At 38.8% G+C, this 21336-nt stretch overlaps 1 protein-coding gene across 5 annotated transcripts; it reads right to left on the minus strand.

Moving 5' to 3' along the window:
* Positions 1 to 1060: 1060 nt before the first annotated feature.
* Positions 1061 to 20429, minus strand: LOC136675562 (phosphatidylinositol 5-phosphate 4-kinase type-2 alpha-like). Of its 5 annotated transcripts, none has more exons than XR_010796204.1 (12): positions 19799 to 20428; positions 12559 to 12656; positions 12349 to 12445; positions 10342 to 10494; positions 9174 to 9320; positions 7430 to 7468; positions 6000 to 6101; positions 4522 to 4635; positions 4166 to 4418; positions 3815 to 3918; positions 1507 to 3368; positions 1061 to 1387 (listed from the first exon to the last, which is right to left on the minus strand). XR_010796204.1 is itself a non-coding variant. In XM_066652179.1 (12 exons), exons 1-11 carry the CDS (start codon positions 19940 to 19942, stop codon positions 3288 to 3290), a joined length of 1332 nt encoding a protein of 443 aa, XP_066508276.1. In that variant the 5' UTR covers positions 19943 to 20429; the 3' UTR covers positions 1063 to 1607; positions 3239 to 3287. The 5 variants fall into 5 exon arrangements, 4 of the variants coding, with proteins under 4 accessions (XP_066508276.1, XP_066508277.1, XP_066508274.1 ...); XM_066652179.1 differs by having other exon boundaries at positions 1063 to 1607; positions 3239 to 3368; positions 19799 to 20429; XM_066652180.1 differs by having other exon boundaries at positions 1063 to 3368; positions 6000 to 6098; positions 19799 to 20429.
* Positions 20430 to 21336: the final 907 nt, after the last annotated feature.

Below are 21336 nucleotides of genomic sequence, written 5' to 3' on the forward strand. Positions count from 1 at the left end.
AAAAAGCGAAAGCGGCCATTTTTATTTAAACTACCGCCACTTCAGTTGAATCACAGAAGCTGGAACTTGAACATGGCACTAAACCGCAGGGTAGTCACTTTGCTGTACTTTAGCTGCTAGCATGAAAAGACAAACTCAGGGGCTAATGTTTTAAAATACCTGGAAAGGGGGGGTTTAAGAGATTCCTCTGTGACAAAAACAACATGGAGTCACTGCTTAAATCATAAACATTAGGGTGGAAATGTGTATTTTTCAAACAGGTGTGTTTAAGCAGCTCAGCATCTCGAACTGAGACTTGTGACACTTGACAGACGGAACTAGCCGTAAAGACGTGAGGCAGCCATTTACTGCCCTGCTGGAAATAAAGGTTAGGTTACGTTCATTACTCGCCAAAATATTATGTATTTTATCTAATATTAACTATTAGACTAAACATGTTTGTGAGTGTGTAGAGGACATAGGCTAATGATTCTCATCTCAGTTTACAGGCAAACTTTGTGGCCTTTTAACACGCTTGCAGCCTTCTATCCCATAAAGCATTTACTGATTTGACTCGCTACATTTATTTACTATAAATGAATACAAGAAAATACAAAGCAATTATAAAATAGAAAAGGCGGAAGGCCTTAAGGATTAATGCGCCCTCCCTCGGTTAAACAAAGAACTACAGCAGAGGACTCCAGAGAATGTCACATTTTCTAAACAATTGTATGATGCTGTTATGATGTAAAATCAATGTTTATTTATGTCTGAAACTTTCAGTATCTGTAAAGGCTAAGTTATTAACAATGCCCGATGAGTGGGACATTGTACATATTTTTTTCAGCTTTAAATATATTCATAACAGCCCCCCAAATAATTACCCAGAGCTGTTTTGTTATTATTTTACATATATCCTTTACGTACACACCTCAGAAAACATTTGTAGGTCACTTGTAATTTTGGCAGAGTTTCTCAAATATAAAACATATCACTTTTAAATCAGGTTCTACATCAAATCATTCTGGAAAAAAAATCCCCACCAAATCTTGTAGTTAAAGAGCCTGTCTTCAAGTAATAAATGTGTTTTGGAGGTCATTTTAATACACAGAAAATGCCGATGTGGCAAACAGGGTGAGCAAAGCCTCGTTTTATTGTGTAATGCTGATGAAATAGTGCCTCAAAAAAATGATTACAGCACATACACATGAGTAAACCGTACGCATCCATGACGTGAACAACAATGACAAATAGACTGACCTTAATATGCATCTTTTTTCTTAAAGGGTTCGTTCTTTGTTCCCTCCTCTAAAAATGAGTCTCCGATTCACACTCCACGACTCAGACCACCTTCCTTTCAAAATGTTGATATTATAACATCAAACAGACAAAGTAGAACTGACCATTTCTAGGAAAGAAGGAGTTTTATCCATTTGAAAACTCAGAAGAAAATGTCACTTTGCCTCAGCAAGGCTCTAATGTAATGGACAGATATCAAATTGATCGAAAATCATGAGGCGATCTTACCGCAGTAAAGTCCATGAGGTCTTCAGTGTGTCACTTCTAGGCTTAAAAAGATGTGCCTTGTTTAAAAAGTGGTTAACATGGCTTAAAGTCTCTATTCTTTGCTGTTGATAAAGCAGATTCCAAGTAATACAGAATAAATATCTCAGTCATTTTCAAAAGGATATGTTATACAAGCACTGCACTGCGACACATCAGATGTCTCTTCCAAAAGCAGAGAAACAGAACATTGCACTTCAACGTCAGTCAAACATTGAGACAGATTTGCTGATTTAGCTCTTCGAGTTGGCAAATGGTTGTACCTTTAGTAATGCAACATTCAGTCATAAGATCACAAATAGATTATACACGAAGATATTTACATATCACAGGAACAGCAAAACCACCTCAGGATTCACCCAATGCACCTCTCCCTTTTTAGAAAATAACATTTGCAAACTTTTGTTTTTAAAAAAAAAAAAAAATGATTCAAATACAAAATAAATAGTTCCGAGTAAAAAAGGCACACCTTCGCACAGTGTAGATATTGATGTGAACAAATACAGTCAAACATGTTAGGATATTTTTTGAAGGAAAAAAAAACATACAGTGTAACTATTTCTATGTGGTTATATAATACTCGAGGTCACCGAGACCACAACAAATTGAGAGAACAAATGAGAGCAAGACCAAATGATATAGGCTTCATTCTCCCAGTTCTTCCAGTGCCACCAAAATCATCCTACAGCAGCAAAAACAAAAAACCTCACCGTTCCCGCTGGAAGCACGATCCAATTTAAAGCAAGTGCATTGTCTTAAAGAAAGGGATGTAAAAATATATGCATAATTGTCCACAGAATGTTCTCTTCTGGGCTTCGTAACACAAACTGAGAACCCTCTCCTCTTATTTTCGAGGATAAAAAAGTGACAAGGCTATTAATATATCTAATCCTCCCAGTGTTATATATTCTATGTGTTTTTAACACAAAATATCTCACTACTATTGCATGACCCCCTGCGAGTCTGTGGTGAAATTGGTATAATTTGCATAAACGTTTTGGTGCATTAGATCATGTGCAAAAAATCTTCTGTAAGTTTTCTACATTGTGGCTCAACTCCTCTAAGAAACCGTGCAGCTGGCACTAAATCTAAGTCCAAATAGGAAATTCACTGGAGCTGTACACTCTACAGTCTAAAAGGACGGGAAAACTCTCTTAATATTTCTGTTTGCAAATGGTACAAGTGCTTAGTCAAATATTTAAAATAACTCACTATGACTGGAAAAGTGATCTCAAACTTATCACTCAAACTGCAGTAATCCATGGATATGACGGATGGATTTAAAGGCAGATCAACTCTAGCATTCAACTTATTTATACTGCCTAGGACCTAGGTTAACCTGAGCCCAGAGATTTGGCAACATATGATGTTTTCTTTGCGCCATAGATTAAAATAGAATAAATGTTAAAAAGCAGCTCTGAGGATTCCAGATAAACACACAACAACATCACTCAACAGCCCACTCAACAATATCTAACACAGAGGTACAGCACAGTATAACGCACGAGTACATCATATTTGTCCATCCACTGCTTGGTACCATAAACCTATTTATTTAATAATTTATTCATGTTTAAAAAAGCCAAACAACACAGGGACAAAATAAATGTAAACAAATCAGACCCTGGTAAATCCCCCAGGATCCCTTAATAAAAGCCTCTTAGTAGTGGTGAAGGCTTCCATGTTTTGCTTTCACCTCAAACTTCCTCCTAAACTTGATCCTGAGATGAAATTTCAGGCAGCAATTAGGACAGAATGGTAGTGATGAAGTCATAAAATCTCTTGGAATATTGCTCCGGATTAACAGTTGAAATCTCAGCTCCAGCCTATGAGGAGAAAGATGAGAAAAACAGAAAAAACGTCAGCATTTCATACAATTAAATATATTTCACCTGTTCAAAGTACTTCCAATAGATGGCACTGTGGCTCTAAACTAAATAAGTAAATGCTCCACATTCGAAAACGTGTAGAACTGGGATGAACGAATGAGAAACGACAGTACTGCCATAAGCATGCACAGAAAATATGTTAAACACATTAAATACAATACAATTAAAACATTAAAAACAATGTATATGTTTCCAGTATGATGCTAGGACTCTGAGCTTGATTTCCGTGTATGAATTAGGTTTATTACAGCTGTAGATGTCAGTCTCAGAGCTGAAGCATCACTGGAAATTCTTTTTACTCTTGACATAGCCTTAAATCTAGGTCTAAAAATGGAGCTCTCTGTCTTTAAATAATTCATAGGAAGCTGTAAAAACATTCTCACCCCATGCTTCACTGTCTTAGCTGCATGAGCTGCTTTCTTCTTAGCATCATAAGGTGTGAGGATGTCTATGATTGCCATGAAGTAGATCTCCTTTTTTGGTGTATCTGAGAACAGAAGTATTTATTAATCTCACATTACTGGGCTGTGTTATTCATTATATTCCACAATAGGAGTGTCTAAAATCACATGAATTTATAGTCTACAGTAGTATTTCCCAAACCTTTCCTGTCACTGCGCTACACAGGGATAGATCACCAGAAACAGGGTTCCCCAGTTTTACAGTGTATGAGGAATCGGGTGGAAATCTGTTTGTTTAGGTTTTATGCAAATAATGGGTAAAATGGTACTCACTTTCATGGCTCCGGATAGCGTAGACATCAACATTGGGGTCAAACTCCCCGGGGCCCAGTGGCTTGTTGCTGTCAAGTGTATTGCTGGGGCTATCAGGTGGAGTTCCCGTCACCCCTCCATCACTCTCTGTCCCCTCTTCCTCTCCAGCGTCATTATCCTCGCTCTCCTCATCTGGCTGCTCTTGCTCACCACGCTCCACGTCATGGATCCCCACCAGCAGGCTGTAGTCCATGAGCTTCAGCTGAGCCAGAAACTACAGAAGATCCCACACAGTATACTGTTTCAGATATTCACCGGCTCATATAATAGAAAGCAGGCATTTCATTTCTAAAGTTTCTGACACACTGCTCACAAACCTCCACATCATTCTTCAGCTTCTCCAGGAACATCTTCTTGTTCTCATCATCTACACAGATCTTCTGGCCGTCGTTGATGAAGTCGTTGTCTTTGTAAGTTGGGAGTTCCTTGGTCTGATTTTCCATTATAAAACAGAGAGGAAAGGTGTTATTAAACTTAGTAGAAACTAATGGACAATAACCGACTGCTATTTGTGGGTAAGCAACAAGCAAGTCTAACTACTTTACTAGCTATTGAAATTATGGCTGGACGGTATGGACAAAATAACAGACAGGGATTACAATGATTAATATTAAGATGGTTTCCAAGACATGGTCTTGGACTACATTTTAGTGACACTTTTGAACACCCATTTTAGTCGAGGCTTAATCAGGGTCTGGGAAAATTGCCCATTTGCCTTTTATATTCCTTACATTTTATTAAAAACTCATTTATAAAAATATCAACAAACACTCATCTGAAACTCTAATTGGGCAAGATGTTTACAGTAAAAACACAATGATTTTCATTATTTGAATATTTGTGTTATTTAAGTATTCAGAACTGAAGGCCTAACAGAAATGACAACTTTGCATTTAGCCTCCGTCTGCAACAAGTGTTGGGTTTAACCAGGGCAGTGCGAGTGGGGAACTGAAAAAGTAACTGTTCACTTGTTTTGTGTCCATTCTTGGGACACCATCTTAGAATCTGCACTCGAATTGTAGCACTGTGCAATTAAACTTCACATATATCCAGTTAGAAAGACAATTAAATACAAGCTTTCATATTCATATTCATAAAATTCATATTTTTTGTTTCTCTCCTATTTCACAAACAAGAAAATATTGTTTATCTGAGCATGAGTGAAGAAATTACTTGTTCCATTACTTTCATTTGGCTTTCCATATGCAAGCGAATGATCATATATTTATGTATCTTCAAATTTAAATCAATGAAAATTGATTTCAGACTTTTCCACAAGACGAAATATGATACTGTCTGGGACAACAACTGTTCCAATCATTCAAGGACAGTGTCTTTTTATGATATCTCTTGTTTTATCCCAGAGCTCAGCAAACCATGTTCATTCCAATACAGCTTTTCACTCTAATACAAATTAATCCAACTCTAAAACATACCTTAATTTGCATATTATATATTTTGATTATTTAAAAAAAAACACTTTTTAAACACTTATTTAGTATACAAGAAGTGTTACAAAAATACAAAATGTCCCTACTAGTTTTATACATTAATAGTCACATTAGCAATCTGTTCTGATTATTCATCAATTCCGCCCAAAACAAGATTTTTTGATCGTGTTTTTGAGGTCCCCATAGATACAGCCATTATTACTGGACGAGGGAAATTCAAGCTTTCGAGTCTGCAGCCCCTTGTGGGTTCCATGGAGGACAGTGCTTTTCCTGAGGCAAATGTGGGAGCTGGCAAATGCTGAGGAAAGCAAATGTGTGACAGTTCTTTGCTGGTGTTTTCTTACGTGTCTGATGGCGCAGTAAAAGCGCGTGGCGATCCGGATGGTTTGTAGCTTTTGACTCATGCGAGATTTGGGCGGAGCCCCATCGTCAGGTGGGCGTGGCTGCTAGAAAGAGGGTGAAAGGCCTGCTGAAAGATCTCAAGGTAGAAACCTTCTCAGCTGCCTTAGTGATAAGGGTGTAACGATTGTAACGTTTTTACTCTTTTAGAGCCTCTCTCATACAGAGTCTATGAGGAGGACATTTGTTGTTTTTTTGTGGGACCTGCTGCCATTTAATTAGAGCTCTGCTGATTCAAAACATTTTAAACAGGGAATATTGAAAAAGAGTGTACTGAAAATGATAAAGAATCCGAAAACATTTTTATCGTTACACCCTCTTTACTGATATTATAAAATTACATGATTTACAGTTTCATATAATTATCTTACTGATTTTTAAACATTTATTTTTCCGTGCCGTGTATTCATAAATAAATTAAATCAGAAGTATACTAACTGAGTTCCAATATTAAATATTAAATGATATAAAACAAATATTAAGAAATAATATTATAATAATTGTGTTTAATAATAAGAATTATATTCCATATTATTGATACTGTATATGACAGAAATATAAAATTCACATTTCCAAGTGAGCATCAAATAAAGCTGGAAGAATAAAAAGAAACATAATTTGCATAATGAGGGCGTTCCTCCATGCCAACAGGGTGTACATGCAAACAGAGAACAGAGAACAGAGAACAGCGAAACGCATGCAAATTATTCACATGCTTTCGTATATACATTATACATGAGATGTCACAAAGCAGATATCAGTGGTTTACAAAAACACTATTTACTCTTTTAAAAGAACAAATAAACGCTGGTGAGAAGTTTTTGAGAAGAATTTGCTTTATACAATATTGTTGCTGAAGCCCTTCGCCATTCATACCTCCCAAACCCTAGAATGTTTAGACCGTTGATTATGTTTTCTCTATAACTGAGTTAGCTCCATTCACCAATGATTAATTTTCAATTACATTTTACATTAGTATCGACAGTGGGAGAAACCTACAAAACACTGTGGAGTTCAAACACTATATAATAATATATAAATTTCACACTACCACTCAAGCAATAAGAGGGATAAAACAAAAGAAATCATTTAGACACTGAACATAAAAAAGAGGCAATCAAACAGGGTCTTTTCTTCAAGCATTAATTTGGGGAGAATACTGATAATGTTCCGAAAAATAAACCTTACAAAGTTTTGAGAGTAGTATCCAACCCACACATGCAATGTACTGAACGTGCAAATGCATGCTTATCTGAACTCAAAGATCCTGCAGACAAATAGTCCTATAACTGGTCTCATATGTTTGGATTACTGCATCATATTCATCTCATTATTACAGTTTCATAATTGGTTCTACAAAAAAAATATTCTTTACCTTTTCTTTGTCACTGGCCTCTCTGGCCACTGTTGATCCCTGAAAGAGTTGTTAAAAAATATGTGCTTAAAGAAATAAACAAATTGCTGTCTTAACTCATTAATTTGACTTAAATTGAATGGAATAATTTCAGAAAAAAACAATAAACTGACAGATTCCCACTTTTCCCATTCACACATTAATTTATTCATTCATTCATTATCTGTAACCCTTATCCAGTTCAGGGTCGCGGTGGGTCCAGAGCCTAATTGGAATCATTGGGCACAAGGTGGGAATACACCCTGGAGGGGGCGCCAGTCCTTCACAGGGCAACACACACACACACATTCACACCTACGGACACTTTTGAGTCGCCAATCCACCTACCAACATGTGTTTTTGGACTGTGGGAGGAAACCGGAGCACCCGGAGGAAACCCACGCAGACACAGGGAGAACACAGCACACTCCTCACAGACAGTCACCCGGAGGACACCCACGCAGACACAGGGAGAACACACCACACTCCTCACAGACAGTCACCTGAAGGAAACCCACGCAGACACAGAGAGAACACACAACACTCCTCACAGACTGTCACTCGGAGGAAACCCACGCAGACACAGAGAGAACACACCACACTCCTCACAGACTGTCACTCGGAGGAAACCCACGCAGACACAGGGAGAACACACCACACTCCTCACAGACAGTCACCCGGAGGAAACCCATGCAGACACAGAGAGAACACACCACACTCCTCACAGACAGTCACTCGGAGGAAACCCACGCAGACACAGGGAGAACACACCACACTCCTCACAGACAGTCACCTGAAGGAAACCCACGCAGACAGGGAGAACACACCACACTCCTCACAGACTGTCACTCGGAGGAAACCCACGCAGACACAGGGAGAACACACCACACTCCTCACAGACAGTCACCCGGAGGAAACCCATGCAGACACAGAGAGAACACACCACACTCCTCACAGACAGTCACTCGGAGGAAACCCGTGCAGACAGGGAGAACACACCACACTCCTCACAGACTGTCACTCGGAGGAAACCCACGCAGACACAGGGAGAACACACCACACTCCTCACAGCAGGAATCGAACCCACCCATTCACACATAAAAAGTTTTTTTGAAAAAACATTTCATAACATTTAGAGGGAATTCGCCATGAAATTTCTACCACTCTCTTTGAACGATGTTGTACACGGGCAGATGGCACAAATTTATGTATTGCTCTATCTGTCTGAAGCTCTAGAGCAATAAGAAAAAATATGTTGCCCTGCAGATTTAATGCAACTGTGGCCAGGTGAATAGGGAACTGAGCTTGCAACTGGAAGACTGCCGGTTCAATCCCCAGAGCACCTAATCCCCAACTTCTCCCTGGGCACCATTAGGGCTGCCCACCGCTCCAGGCATGTGTGCTCACTGCCCCCTAGTGTTCACTAGTGTGTGTGTGTGTAAATGTGTGTTTCACTTCACGGATTGGGTTAAATGTGGAGAACAAATTCCTCTGTGTGCAAGCACAGTGGCCAATTAAGTGATTCTAATTCTAAAGGGTAATGTTTACAGCCTTGGAGTTGAATAAAAAGTTATAATACATTTATAATATAATTGATGTGTCTGACCATATGTCTGGCTGGAAATTTGATTTATATTTTATGTCAAACCGTGCTTATGTTAGTCCTGCTACTTAACATACAGTTAATGTCTGGTTAAACATTATGAAGGTCTTTAAGGCAACTCACCTTCAGGTCATATTTCTTATGGACAGGCAGACGGTGGCTGAATATGTTGCGTGTAACGATCATGTAAGTCTCATCTCCGTCTACGGTTAGTCTGTACATGCCCAAGAACTGTGGAAGCAGAGTGTTGCCATGGCACTCCACTATATACTGGAAAGAGAAAGACACAATAATACTTTTGAGCCACTTTTATGAGCCACCTCAGCAGGGCTCTTCAGAAGAGTGACTCAGCTTCTTCACAGGGACAGCCTTCTTCACCTCCTACTCACTTCTCCTAGTCACTTCCACTTGGGAAAATCCATGACCAGACTTCACTTCAAATAAGACATTTAATGGTCATGTCCTTTTTTCAAGAGGATTTGTACTGCTTTTTCTGAACCAGAAAATGGCAGTTCCTTAAAAACAGCCCAACAAATAAGAGTCGGATGGAGAGAACGGACTTTGTAACTGCGTTTGAGCAACTACAGACATGTAAAACTAAAATCCACAAATGTATTGGAAGGCACAAATTTAAAACAACAACAACAACAATAATAATAACTTAAAATCACAAATGTGTAAAAAAAAGATTTGCATTTGTAAATCAAATGTCGTGAATGTGTGAACCTGTACCTTCTCAAACGGCTTAAAATGTGCAAGAGCAAACCTTTTTAAGGTTCCAAATGTGACAGTGGGAGTTTTTGAATGAGGTGCCTTCTCTGCTGCGTGTGAATCTCTTTTGCAGTTGCGGATTTAAGACCCTGTTTTGAAGGCCAATTGATGGACCAATAGGAAAGCTTTAGCTGGACCAATCAGATCGCGAGGTTTGTTTAACCAATCAGAACATTGATTTGTTGCTGTCAGCCATAGCGCTTTTCCACAAAATGAACTCCGGTTCTTGAACTGGTTCTGTTCCTGATATTTGGAACCTTGGTTCTTTCCAGTGAACTGCAGTGGAAAAGTGCTATGGCTGACAGCAACAAATCAATGTTCTGATTGGTTAAACAAACCTCGCAATCTGATTGGTCCAGCTTCCTATTGGCCCACCTATTGGCCATCAACAGTTTCTTAAATCCGCAACTGCAAAAAGAGGATTTGTACTGCTTTTTCTGAACCAGAAAATGGCTGTTCCTTATAAACAGCCCAACAAATAAGAGGCAGATGGAGAAAGCTTAAATGAAGAAACATTTACCTGATGGTATTTTTTCAGGATGTTGTGCATCTCAGCCACATCTTCGCTGGTGATTATCTTTATGACGTATTTCTTGTTGTAGGAGGTGTGAAATCGTGCACCGCTACGGCCCTGGGCATCGCTTGGTATCGGCGCACTTCGTGTTATAGAGTTCTGCCACAGGACAGAAGCACGAGGTTCCACATACATAACCACAAACTCACATTCACAGCCATGACAAAAAATCAACCAGCAGCACTTTTTGTAACAGGGGCTTCATGTATCACAAAGCACTGACTATAAATACACATATACATGTTGATCTTTGTACAATCAGTTTACAATTTGATAAAAACTAAAACTGTACTTTCAATAAAATAACCTCAAAGAGGATTATAATACAGTGGAACCTCTACCTACGAACTCGATCCGTTCCGTGACCCGGTTCGTAAGTGGAAAAGTTCGTTTGTCGAGTCAATTTTCCCCATTTAAAATAATGGAAAAGCAATTAATGTGTTCCAGCCCCCACCCCGAAAGTCACCCTTTTTGCACTGATATATGTTTACAACACTCTCAAATTAGTAAAAAAATACATGTAGCATTACTAAAAATAAAAAAGAAATACAGTGGTAACAGTAATAAAAAAGAAATAATAAAGCTTTAAGTGGTTACACATCGCTACCTTGAAGACGTGACGACTGGCTGGAGCAGTAACACAGGCACTGGCTGTATGGCGGGAGGTGGGGGTGGGTGGAATAACGGAGAGTAGGTGGGTGAATGTGGGGAGACGAAGTGTAGATACGGCTTAACTTAGCACGATTACAATTTGCTAATCTTAAAAGCTCACTCAAGTCTGGGGGCGCTGGGAGACTCGCCTATTGGGGTCAGTGGCCATTTCCAGCCGCAGGCTCAGCGGAGGCTCAGGTTCGTTTCTAGAGTCGTGGTTCATTGGTGGAGGAAAAAATATTCAAATACCCGATTCATATCTTGGAAAGTTCGTTAGTATAGGCGTTCGTTAGTAGAGGTTCCACTGTATATTGTTGCTGTGCAAAAAAACAAAAAAACCCCCAAAAAAACAAAAAAACACTTATATCCAATATATGAGCTTTATAGAAGAAAGAAAAAAAAACTTCCACGCTTTAAACAGAAGTCAATGTAAAAACGTTTTATTCTAAGTAATTCTGGAGTGATTTTATTGGTCCATGCATCACAAAATTTTTACACAATGTAAAGGACAAATGCAGTGTTCAAGTGGTGTAATAAAATAAAAATAGACAAAAACGAGATTTTTTGGACATCAAAAGCCATTTCTGTAATGGTGGAATTTGAAATAGAGAACTATTATATTTAGACTCTTAAAATGAGAGATGTCTTTTCTATGAGTCATCAAAATTTAAAGACAGATAGGGTACTAAGTTGCTTTTGCGGGGTGTTAACAGTATGTTTTTCCACTAATACAAATAAATAAATAAATAAATAAAAAATCAACCTGACTTCTACAGCTTTAGCAGCCTGGCCTGGTCACAAACAGTGAGGAAGTTTACTGGTGCACTGGGAAATAGGCCAAGCTTAGTGCATCTGTTCCTCTTTCTGGCATTCACTCAAACAATGGGAACCACCTGCACAGTTCTAAAGATCACAATGCAATCACATGTGGTTTTAAGCACTCAACATTTACTCTAATCATAGAACGAATGATTCGTTTTGATATTATTGTTAATATGAATGATGACTATGATTGATGTGTTCTCCTCACACCTATAAATATATATATATACATGTACATAGCAGATATGTTTAAATTAACTAAAATAATTTTCACACACAGGCTCCACTGAGCTCTATTCTTACGCTCTCTATATACTGAACTGTTAAAGCAGTTTAACACAATAAACTGAACGGACTAGTCCTCGTAGGCAAATTTACGTGCACATATTAAAGTATATGAAGCCTTAGATTAGTCCAAATTTTAGCTTCAAACAATAGGTACATGATTATAAGAACAGAAGATGTATTCAATTGAGTTACCTGAAATTCCTGATCATCGATGGCAAATTTCTCCCTAAGATTCCGGAAGACAAGAGGACAGTACTCCTTAAACTTGAAATGGCTTGGCATGTTCTCTCTAGATGTGAGAAAATGAGAGGGACAAGAAGAAAAGAAGTAAGAAACCTAAGCAGACAAAACTGGCCATTATGCAAGATTAGACTTTGAAGAAAATTAAAATCGCTGGGTTACTTGTTGAAGAGGTGATTGTCCACTTTGATCTTGGAGTTTGCTTTGAAGTCATCAGGCATCAGCATAACAGGGATTTGAATATGACTGAGTTCATTTATCTATAAATAAATAAAGAAAGTCAGGCTAAGTGCTAGGTACAGATTTAAAAACAATCATCAAGCACAAATGAATAAAGAATTTTAGATTAGATTCATTTCCAAATATGGGAACAAATCAAGACATAATATTAATATTGGACTAACATACATTTACATTTTTTAAATCTTAAAAAAAAAATAAATAAATACAGGATTAGTGTTACCATATACAAGAAATGACACAATAGTATCCCTTATAGTAAATGTTTATCAGACTGATTGCTTATCAGTCAAATTTATAAACATTCAGTTGTTTGCAATACACCAAACAAAATTCCACTTGTAATGACTACTGCAGTCTTAGAATTATTCAACCTGTTTATGACAAGCATTTGTAGCACTCTGTTGTTCTGCTGTTATGAACTGCTGTAAACATGATGCATAACCAGACACCAGCTCCTGGCAGTGTTCCTGAGGAATCTTAGCCCATTCCTCATGGGTGATGGCCTCCAGTTCATGTGAGACTGCCACAAAATCTTCAAGCAGGTCCTTTGCAGTCACTGAAAGATTGACCTCAAGGCTCCACAGGAATCTGGTGGCAGCCAATGACAGTCTCCTCTTTCTGTCACATCCAGCTAGTGTAGCCAAGGTTCCTTTAACTTTGAACTTGTAAATTGTGCTTCCAAATGTATCTCTTGAAACATTCAACACTTTTGCAAACATTTTATATTCTGTTCCTTGTTTGTACAGGGAACAAGTCAATGATTTCCTCTTTTTATCTTTGGACAATTCTCCTGGGTTAGCCATATTTCTAACATGCAATCAAACATCATATACAATAAACCCCTAAGCAGTCCAGATATTGTTTGTGTTAATGAAACCCTTGACAAGTTGCATCAGTTGTGCTTGAGTAAACATCTGATTTAAAAATGTATGCTCTTATGAGTAATTCTATTCAAGGAGGCGAAAACTTCTGAGACTGTAGTAGTCATTAAAATGTGACATTTTGTGTTAAATTTGCAGAAACCTCTTGTTATTGCACTGGGTTTACTGGGTTAACAGCTGAAAACGTACATTTTGCTAATAAACCTAATTTGCATTTGGGGTTGAAAAAGTTTGGTTGCACCTGATTAAAAAAAACATAAAATCATAAAAACATAAAATCTCAGCTTTGGATCTCATCTCCCATACAAGTAGTTTCAATATCAGAATATAAAGTGGTATTAGGTCACTTTTTTTGGATCTCATTAACCTATCTCCTCTTTCACAGTGAAAATATCTAGCAGAGACCAACTCTCAATATGTGGCTCCCAGCCAAGCAACACCTTCCACCTTCACTAACAGCAGCAAAACAGAATGCAGTCAGCAGCAATGTTAAGCTTATAACCATTTTCTTTAGTCTAGACTTTGACCAAACATGTCAGGTATTAAAAGTAAACAAAGAGCCTACATGTTTGATAATTTTAGTATAATTTTCCATACCTTATTGACAATTGTAATCCTGAAAAATCATGATGTACCAGTGTTTGTTTGCAACCCTGTAGGGTACATTCAGCATTTGAATTTGTTTGAAAAATACCAAAACTTCTATACTGCATCAAACATGCTATTTGTCTTAAACAGTTCTCCAGCATGCTATCGTATATGAATAACTTCACAGAATGATGCAGACAGGTGCACATATTTCCTTTGCCCTTCAATCTGGAGTCCAACCAGCTTTTATGACACTACCTATATCAACTAAACACACACACACACACACTCTTTTTCTCTGACGCAGAGGGCTATTTCGGTGTACTTTCCTCTGTGTCTCCATCTGTTCTTACTGCATCAGGGAGTTTTGCCCTGCATCCGTCAACAAACGCCCCAGTCCATTTATACAACTAGTGACTCAAGTTGTTGATACTAAAAATGTGCATTAACATTATTTAGAAATCCAAATAATGAGCAACATGTTAGGACTGTGACTTCTTACATAAAATGCATTAGTTATTGCTGTTTGACAATGGCGGCACACTGCACATACACATAAATGAAAAATTCAGTGTTTGTACTTTCTTGTTGGACAGAGGAAGGTAGCAATCTGTGAACATATTCTGCTCCCTCCACCTCTTTCATGGCCTGGTGATGTCAGCAAGTAAAGCTATACATACATAACATTCAAAACAGACAGAAACTATAGACTACCACTTACAATTTATCTTTGGAGGACTTTAAACATATTTTCTGCAAAATATGTGCCAGTATGTCATAGCTCAGAGGACAGTCATTAGAAGAACATAGTCCACAACTCTACAAACCTAAACGCACCACACAATAGTTCTAAAAATATCTGTCCCAGTTTCCTAGAAACAACCAATCTTACACCACAATGAGCTTAGTCTGATGATCATTGTTTAGCTTGGAAATGAAAGACCACAGAGCGCATCAGTGACTTTGATCTTGTTACATGCTTTGACCAACAAAGAATACATTTGAGTTATTTATTCTTCTTGTGTGCTGGAATGGACACCAGATATGATTAAAATTTCAGTCTTTTTTCAGTCGAGTTTTAACCACAGAACATGTGTCCATGAACCCTTCTGGCTGCTTAAAAGAATACAAATGGATACTCATAACTGACACTTGTCATAATGCGTTGCTATTAAATAAAGAACAGGGAAGAATCCTGGATGTTATATAAATCATGTGAATCATGCTAAGTAAAGCACTGCACAGTGATTAGGTATTATATTTGTTTTTCCAATCAATAACAAGAATTATTTCAGCCTATTTTAAGGCGAAAAAATATAAGTTTTTACAACCTGAGTACACACCAAGAACTGAATCTGCCTGCAAATCCACACATGGTGCCAGGAGCTGATACATTCCATAAGCACAGCTGCACCAGACTTTGTCTGAGGACAACCAAAAACCACTGACTTCAGGAGGATTAGAAATCAGATCTCTGAATGGCCTTAACAACAGACTGGAGCAAAATACTGAACTTGTAGAGCAAACAGTCCTGGTTCCAGTAAAAATCTCTCAGTGAAAACGCTCTTAATTACAGTGATACTTATTACGATGATTTTGACTATAAGACTAGCACACTGGTCAAAACACTGCCTGCAAATGTTGAATGTCCTACAGCTCAGCAACTTAAGAAGAGATCAAATAAAAAAAAAAAATCACAAAGCAGTTTTACAGAATTAGTATCAGGAAAGGTAGCAATGCAAATCAGAAAGCCCCAAGCAAGCACGCCAAAGGGGATGGTGGCAAGGAAAAACTCCCTTGAGGCTGGAGAAAGAAACCTTGGGAGGAATCAAGACCCATCCTCCTCTGATCAAACTGATAGAAATGAACAGTATAACCAGTCAGGTCTGTAATTATACTATAGTGTACTTATTAAAGTTTCAATAGTTTGCTTTGCACGCCATAAATTAAGCAGCCTCTGGTCTCCCAGGAATTGTGACATGATGCAAAAGTAACTGGGTTTACAAAAGTAGACATACAGAGCTCTGTATATAAAAGATATTGATGAATGCAGAACGAATTAAGGTTTAACGATTATGTAATTATTAATAATTAGTGGTGAATCCATTACAGAAAGCCTAAAAACTGTTAGCCCCAAATGTATGATACGGTGTGCAAACATCGCATGTCTAGAAGACACAAGGCTCTGCCCTCTGGGTACTGTGATGATGCAGAAAGACATTCATGCAGAACAGAAAATGGGGTAACAGCATGAAGGAAGAAAGATTTATATGGTTCATAAGAAACATTTCAGCATATAAATGTTATTTTGACTCTCTGTATGGTTTGAGAAATTAGACCATGCAATGACTAATAAGAAGCCAAAAATAAAGGCACCGTCTTTGCACCTTTTGTAATTTCTATCCACCGTTTATCCAAGCCATCCTATTAAAATAAAGCTAACAGCCTATCTGTGAGTAATGTGTATGGAATTATCTCAGTGGGTGGTAAGCTGCCAACAATGAAACTCCACTTCACAAAATGTGTTAATAATGTGGTCGGTGCACAGACGAGCAAAATATTAATATCACAAGTGCACAGGGATGTAACCTATTTGCAGTGTAATGGGAATGGGTCCATGTAATTACAATCAGAGATGCTCGTTATGTGGTTTAGTGGCTCTGATCTCCGTGCCGGTTACACACATAATCAACTTAATTTCATTTGGATACACAGCTCTGATTTATTTCACACCGAGTATGGTTCCAAAGCCATTGTTCATTAATGAAATAGAGACACCCAGATATGACTAATTTGGGCACAAACATACATATTGCAGCCTACAATTTAAGAGTTTGCTCATGACAAATTCCCTCTGTGCAACGGTCTTATAATCTATTATAATAACTGAACAAAAAATATCTATGCTCCATATTGTGATTCTTAATATTAGGAAGATGACTACAATTCTTTTCTTTCTTCTTCAAGGGTCACATCAGACCCTTAAGAGACAAGAGAACTAGGACTTGATTTCGTCTTTAGCCTTTGGATTAACCTGGGCCATCATCCTCTGTTTTCATTTGGGTTAAACTTCAGACACCCTTATGCAATCACTGCCCTGAAAAGAGTCCTCTGTGTTGAACTAAGAATGGGATAATAAAAGCCAGGCAAAAGCGAGACGGTCAAAGGAATAAAAGAAGGGGAGAGGGGAAAATAGGCCAGGAGGAGAGAATAAGAAAATCTGAGTACTATGGTCGAGGGCAAGCCCAAAACAAGGCAGAAGAACAAAAGCAATGCGTAAGTCTACACAAGGAGTAGCTCTGGTAAAAGACTAAGTGGCTGCAGATGAAGGAGGAAGGGAATGTAATGGCCTAATTAATACCCACACCAGAGGCAGGCAGCAAGGCATTAATCAGGTCAAAACATGGCACTTATCAAGCTGTGCAAAATAAGTGTGCAATCACACCAAACAACCACTGCTTTTCATTTGGATACGTTTACGATCTTAAGGCAAGGCAACTAAAAGGTCACTGGCTGTAAAAAAAAAAGAGAGAACCTTAATTAAATATTCAACAAAACCTGACTGACTGGGAAAGAGTAAGAGGGAAGCTCTCTCTGTTCTGGGAGGTGGCAGATTGTAAGCGGTAGCTACAGTTCTAGTCTCCAGGGCTGAGGAGAGGATGAGTCAGCCAGTTCTCCTGGTTAGCACTCCACTGCTCCTGCATATATCTGACTGTGAGAGGGTCTCCAAGCCCACTCAAGAGTGCCAGCTCTAAGAGACAGGAGCTGGCACTCAGGAAGAATAAATTCAAGCTTGTTTTTTGAAAACAGTAATTTCCCTCAGACGAGGATGTTGGCTAAATGGGGAAGGCTTGTGAAGTGGAGCTCGGCAGTGAATGCCGTGGAGCATTTTTATGTTAGTAAACAAACAAAGTGCCTGTATACGCCCACTTATGTCATTCCTGACGACCTCCAGTTCAGGCTCAGGGAAACAGAATGAGAAATAACCCAGAGCAATTTATATTAGTTTCATGACTCAAAAGCATATATATTCAGAGTGGTCAAAGTACCAAATGTCCAGAGTTTCTCACTGAAGAGAGCAAAGAAATACACTGACAGGAAAAACATGTAGCCAAGTTAATGCTGTTGTTATGGATGCTAAGAAATGAAGGTTACTCCAGAGAAAATCTCCTGGAGTTGTTTAAAAATTGCATAAACGGCTCCATTGGCCCATCTCTTAAAAGCACTGGAGCAGAAAGACACATCAGTTAGACTTTGCCAAGGCTCAAGGCACAAAAGAACAACTGCTTGCCTTTAAAGTTTTAGGAAACACTCTACTGAGTATATACGGCCAACATGAACAGTGAAAAAACAGGATAGTAAAATATTCTAATGAATTCTAACAAGTATTAGAGAGGTCTCTTAGTCCAACATTTACAGTACAATACACCTCCAAACCAGAAGTAACATAATTGCGTAGGAAGAGAGAAATGAGTGAAACAGTCTCTACAAATCGTGAGGTGGTGTAGCAGACCCTGCTGCATTATCACTGAAAATATCATCCAGCGTGGTATGCAATTAACTGCTGGATATGCATCCACGGACTGGTGGTGTTTGCAGCTGAAAAGAAAAGCGAATAACCAAATGGAAAGGTGCACCAATGCATGAATTAACATAAAAGAATAAACTGACTAATAAATGGAAGTCTTGTTAGCTTGGTTAAGCATTCTACGTTCTTTGTTAGCTTCTCTGACACAAATAGAACGAGACTACAGGAAGAAATTTTAGACAAAGATATAAGATGTCAGCCTGTGATAGTCAAGGACATTTCCTCCATATTAAAGTATGAGAGTGAAACCTAAACAGCAGTCTGGAACTAAAAATAGGTTTTGTTGACCTGTTGTTACATGAATTTTCATCACGTAGTCAATATTTCACCCTGCAGCTAAAATATCTCCCACTGTTTGCAGCTCTACATATATTCGGAAGCCACTACCTTATTCTAATTCATAATAATGTCTTACCGCCATGAAAAGCCACCTTCTGGGGATCAGCATGAAAGCCCAAGACTCCAGTTACCAGGGTCTCAAGAGTCTAATTAGAAGCTTTTCAAGCACCTGGAAAATGTCCATCTCTTGCAGAAAATCATACTACCACATCATTAGGTGCAATCTCACAAAATTCCCTTATATGCAGCATGAGTAACTTGCAGTACCTAACACATAGAAGGGAATATTTCCCTGCAGATTGACTTTTAAAAATAGCCCCCCACCCTCACCCAAGTCTTTGAAGGTGTATCTAATCTGAGATCCTAATAACATAAAGCAGCAAGGTACCTGTTATTAGAGGTGAGACATGACAATGTGTTAACATTATCATGACAAACCTTGTTACTGTGGTTCGCTTTTCTAAGCTTATTGTGGTTCAAGAACAAAAACCCACTGCATGTTTCATTACAAATACAGTATAAACCAAATGTTCAATTAGACACTGGGTATTTAATCAGTCAATATATGGGATAGTAAACCGAGATATGCACCATATAAATGTCTGTTAGTTTTGTATATTTTGCCATATACTCCACATTTAATTTCACATTCTTTTTGTGAAATTGCCCATAATTCTTAAGGATTAATTGAATTCTTCAAGTGAAGACAAGATAGGTGAACTAACATTCTTCAATATTGTCCTATATAAGCTGAAGCGCTCACCGAGTGATTGACTCCCCACATTAACACACTGAGCAGTGGGTCACTGGCTCGAAACAGCTTCACCTTCTGCGACACAAAATGCTTCTTTTTCGTTTTAGTTTTGCTGGCGATGGACGATGCGAGGCTGCTGGCTGCAGAGGCCATATTTCTTAATAGGTGCTGGCGGGAAAAGCCTAAAATGGACGAAAAAATGCAGGAAAAACCCTGGTTTATGAAGTTAACTGGCAACGGCTTCACACCTGAAGCAGCCGGGAATCACAGGTGTCCGACGGTGGGATGTCAATGAGTCGTTCGTCCCCCTTCGTACTCTTCCGAACATCCCTCTACAAAATGTTTCTAAAAATAAAATAAAGAGGCGATAAATATCAACGTGGTGCCATACAGAAAATCGTGAGCTATGCGACGGCGCTAGTAAGCTGTCATTGACGTTAGCTTGAAGGTGAACAGTAACGTTAAGCCCAGCGATATAAAACCCGCTATTTGCTGAACTGACTGCGGCTAAATGCACCAGCCTTAAAAAACCGAAAGCGGTTCATATCGAAAATATATATATAAATCTCATATATTAGCTCCCAGCCACCCTCAAAACCAGTCCGTGCTGAGTATGCAGTCCTCCGCCTGAGCGCAGAGGCAGCAGAAAAACCGTTAGCGCTTCGAACGTTGGCCAACGGCTCTCGCTTGGAGAGATTTGAATTTAACGGTCCGTCTCGCGCTCGTTCAGCAGAACCAGGCAGTCTCTGGCATTCTCTCCGTTAAGACCGACAGCAGGTGAACGAATCTCGGTGAAGAGAAGAGCCGGTATCTCCGCCATCTCCCCTGCGCTCTCACTGCCGCAGCTGGATGGAGGCACAGTGAATCAGCTCCGCTCCCCGCCGCCTGCCGCCTGCTCTCCGGGCTCACACTCAGCCAGCGCCGCTGCTGGAGGAGGCGCAGTGCATTACAGTGGGAGCCGACTCACCAAAGAATCACCATTTGAATTGATTCCTCTGTGATCGGTGGGGTTGGGCGATACTATTAGTTTTCTTTTGGATTTAATACTCCAAGCCTGATACAAATAGGCCTACTAAATAAATACGACTAATACATACGATTTTTCGTATGAGTGATAACAATCGCACTGAAAAATCATGCTTTGAATTTACATAATTCAGATGTAAATAAATCAGTTCATTCGTTCTTCATTTTGATCAGGGTTGTAGGGATCCAGAGCCAGCATTGTTTTCACTGGGCACAAAACAGCCACACACCACTGACAGGGCGACCGGTTCATGACTGGGCATCGTGCAGTCACCTGGTCACTCATTATTTCGGACAATCTTTCAATCTGATCTGTTATTATGCCTTTGGGGGCACACCAGAGTCCACGGAGGAAACACACGTAAACAGTGTTTGTAGTTACTTGTAACCATTGGTTTTGTTTACGCGTAACCATATTCATATAGATTTTCTGTGAGATACCTTCCTAGTAAATACAATTTAGTATTATTATTATTATTATTAGCTTATAACTATTTCGCCATCACTTCTTTAGTCATGAA

The sequence above is a fragment of the Hoplias malabaricus genome, chromosome X1 (assembly GCF_029633855.1).
Source record: "Hoplias malabaricus isolate fHopMal1 chromosome X1, fHopMal1.hap1, whole genome shotgun sequence".
NCBI classification, from domain to species: domain Eukaryota; kingdom Metazoa; phylum Chordata; class Actinopteri; order Characiformes; family Erythrinidae; genus Hoplias; species Hoplias malabaricus.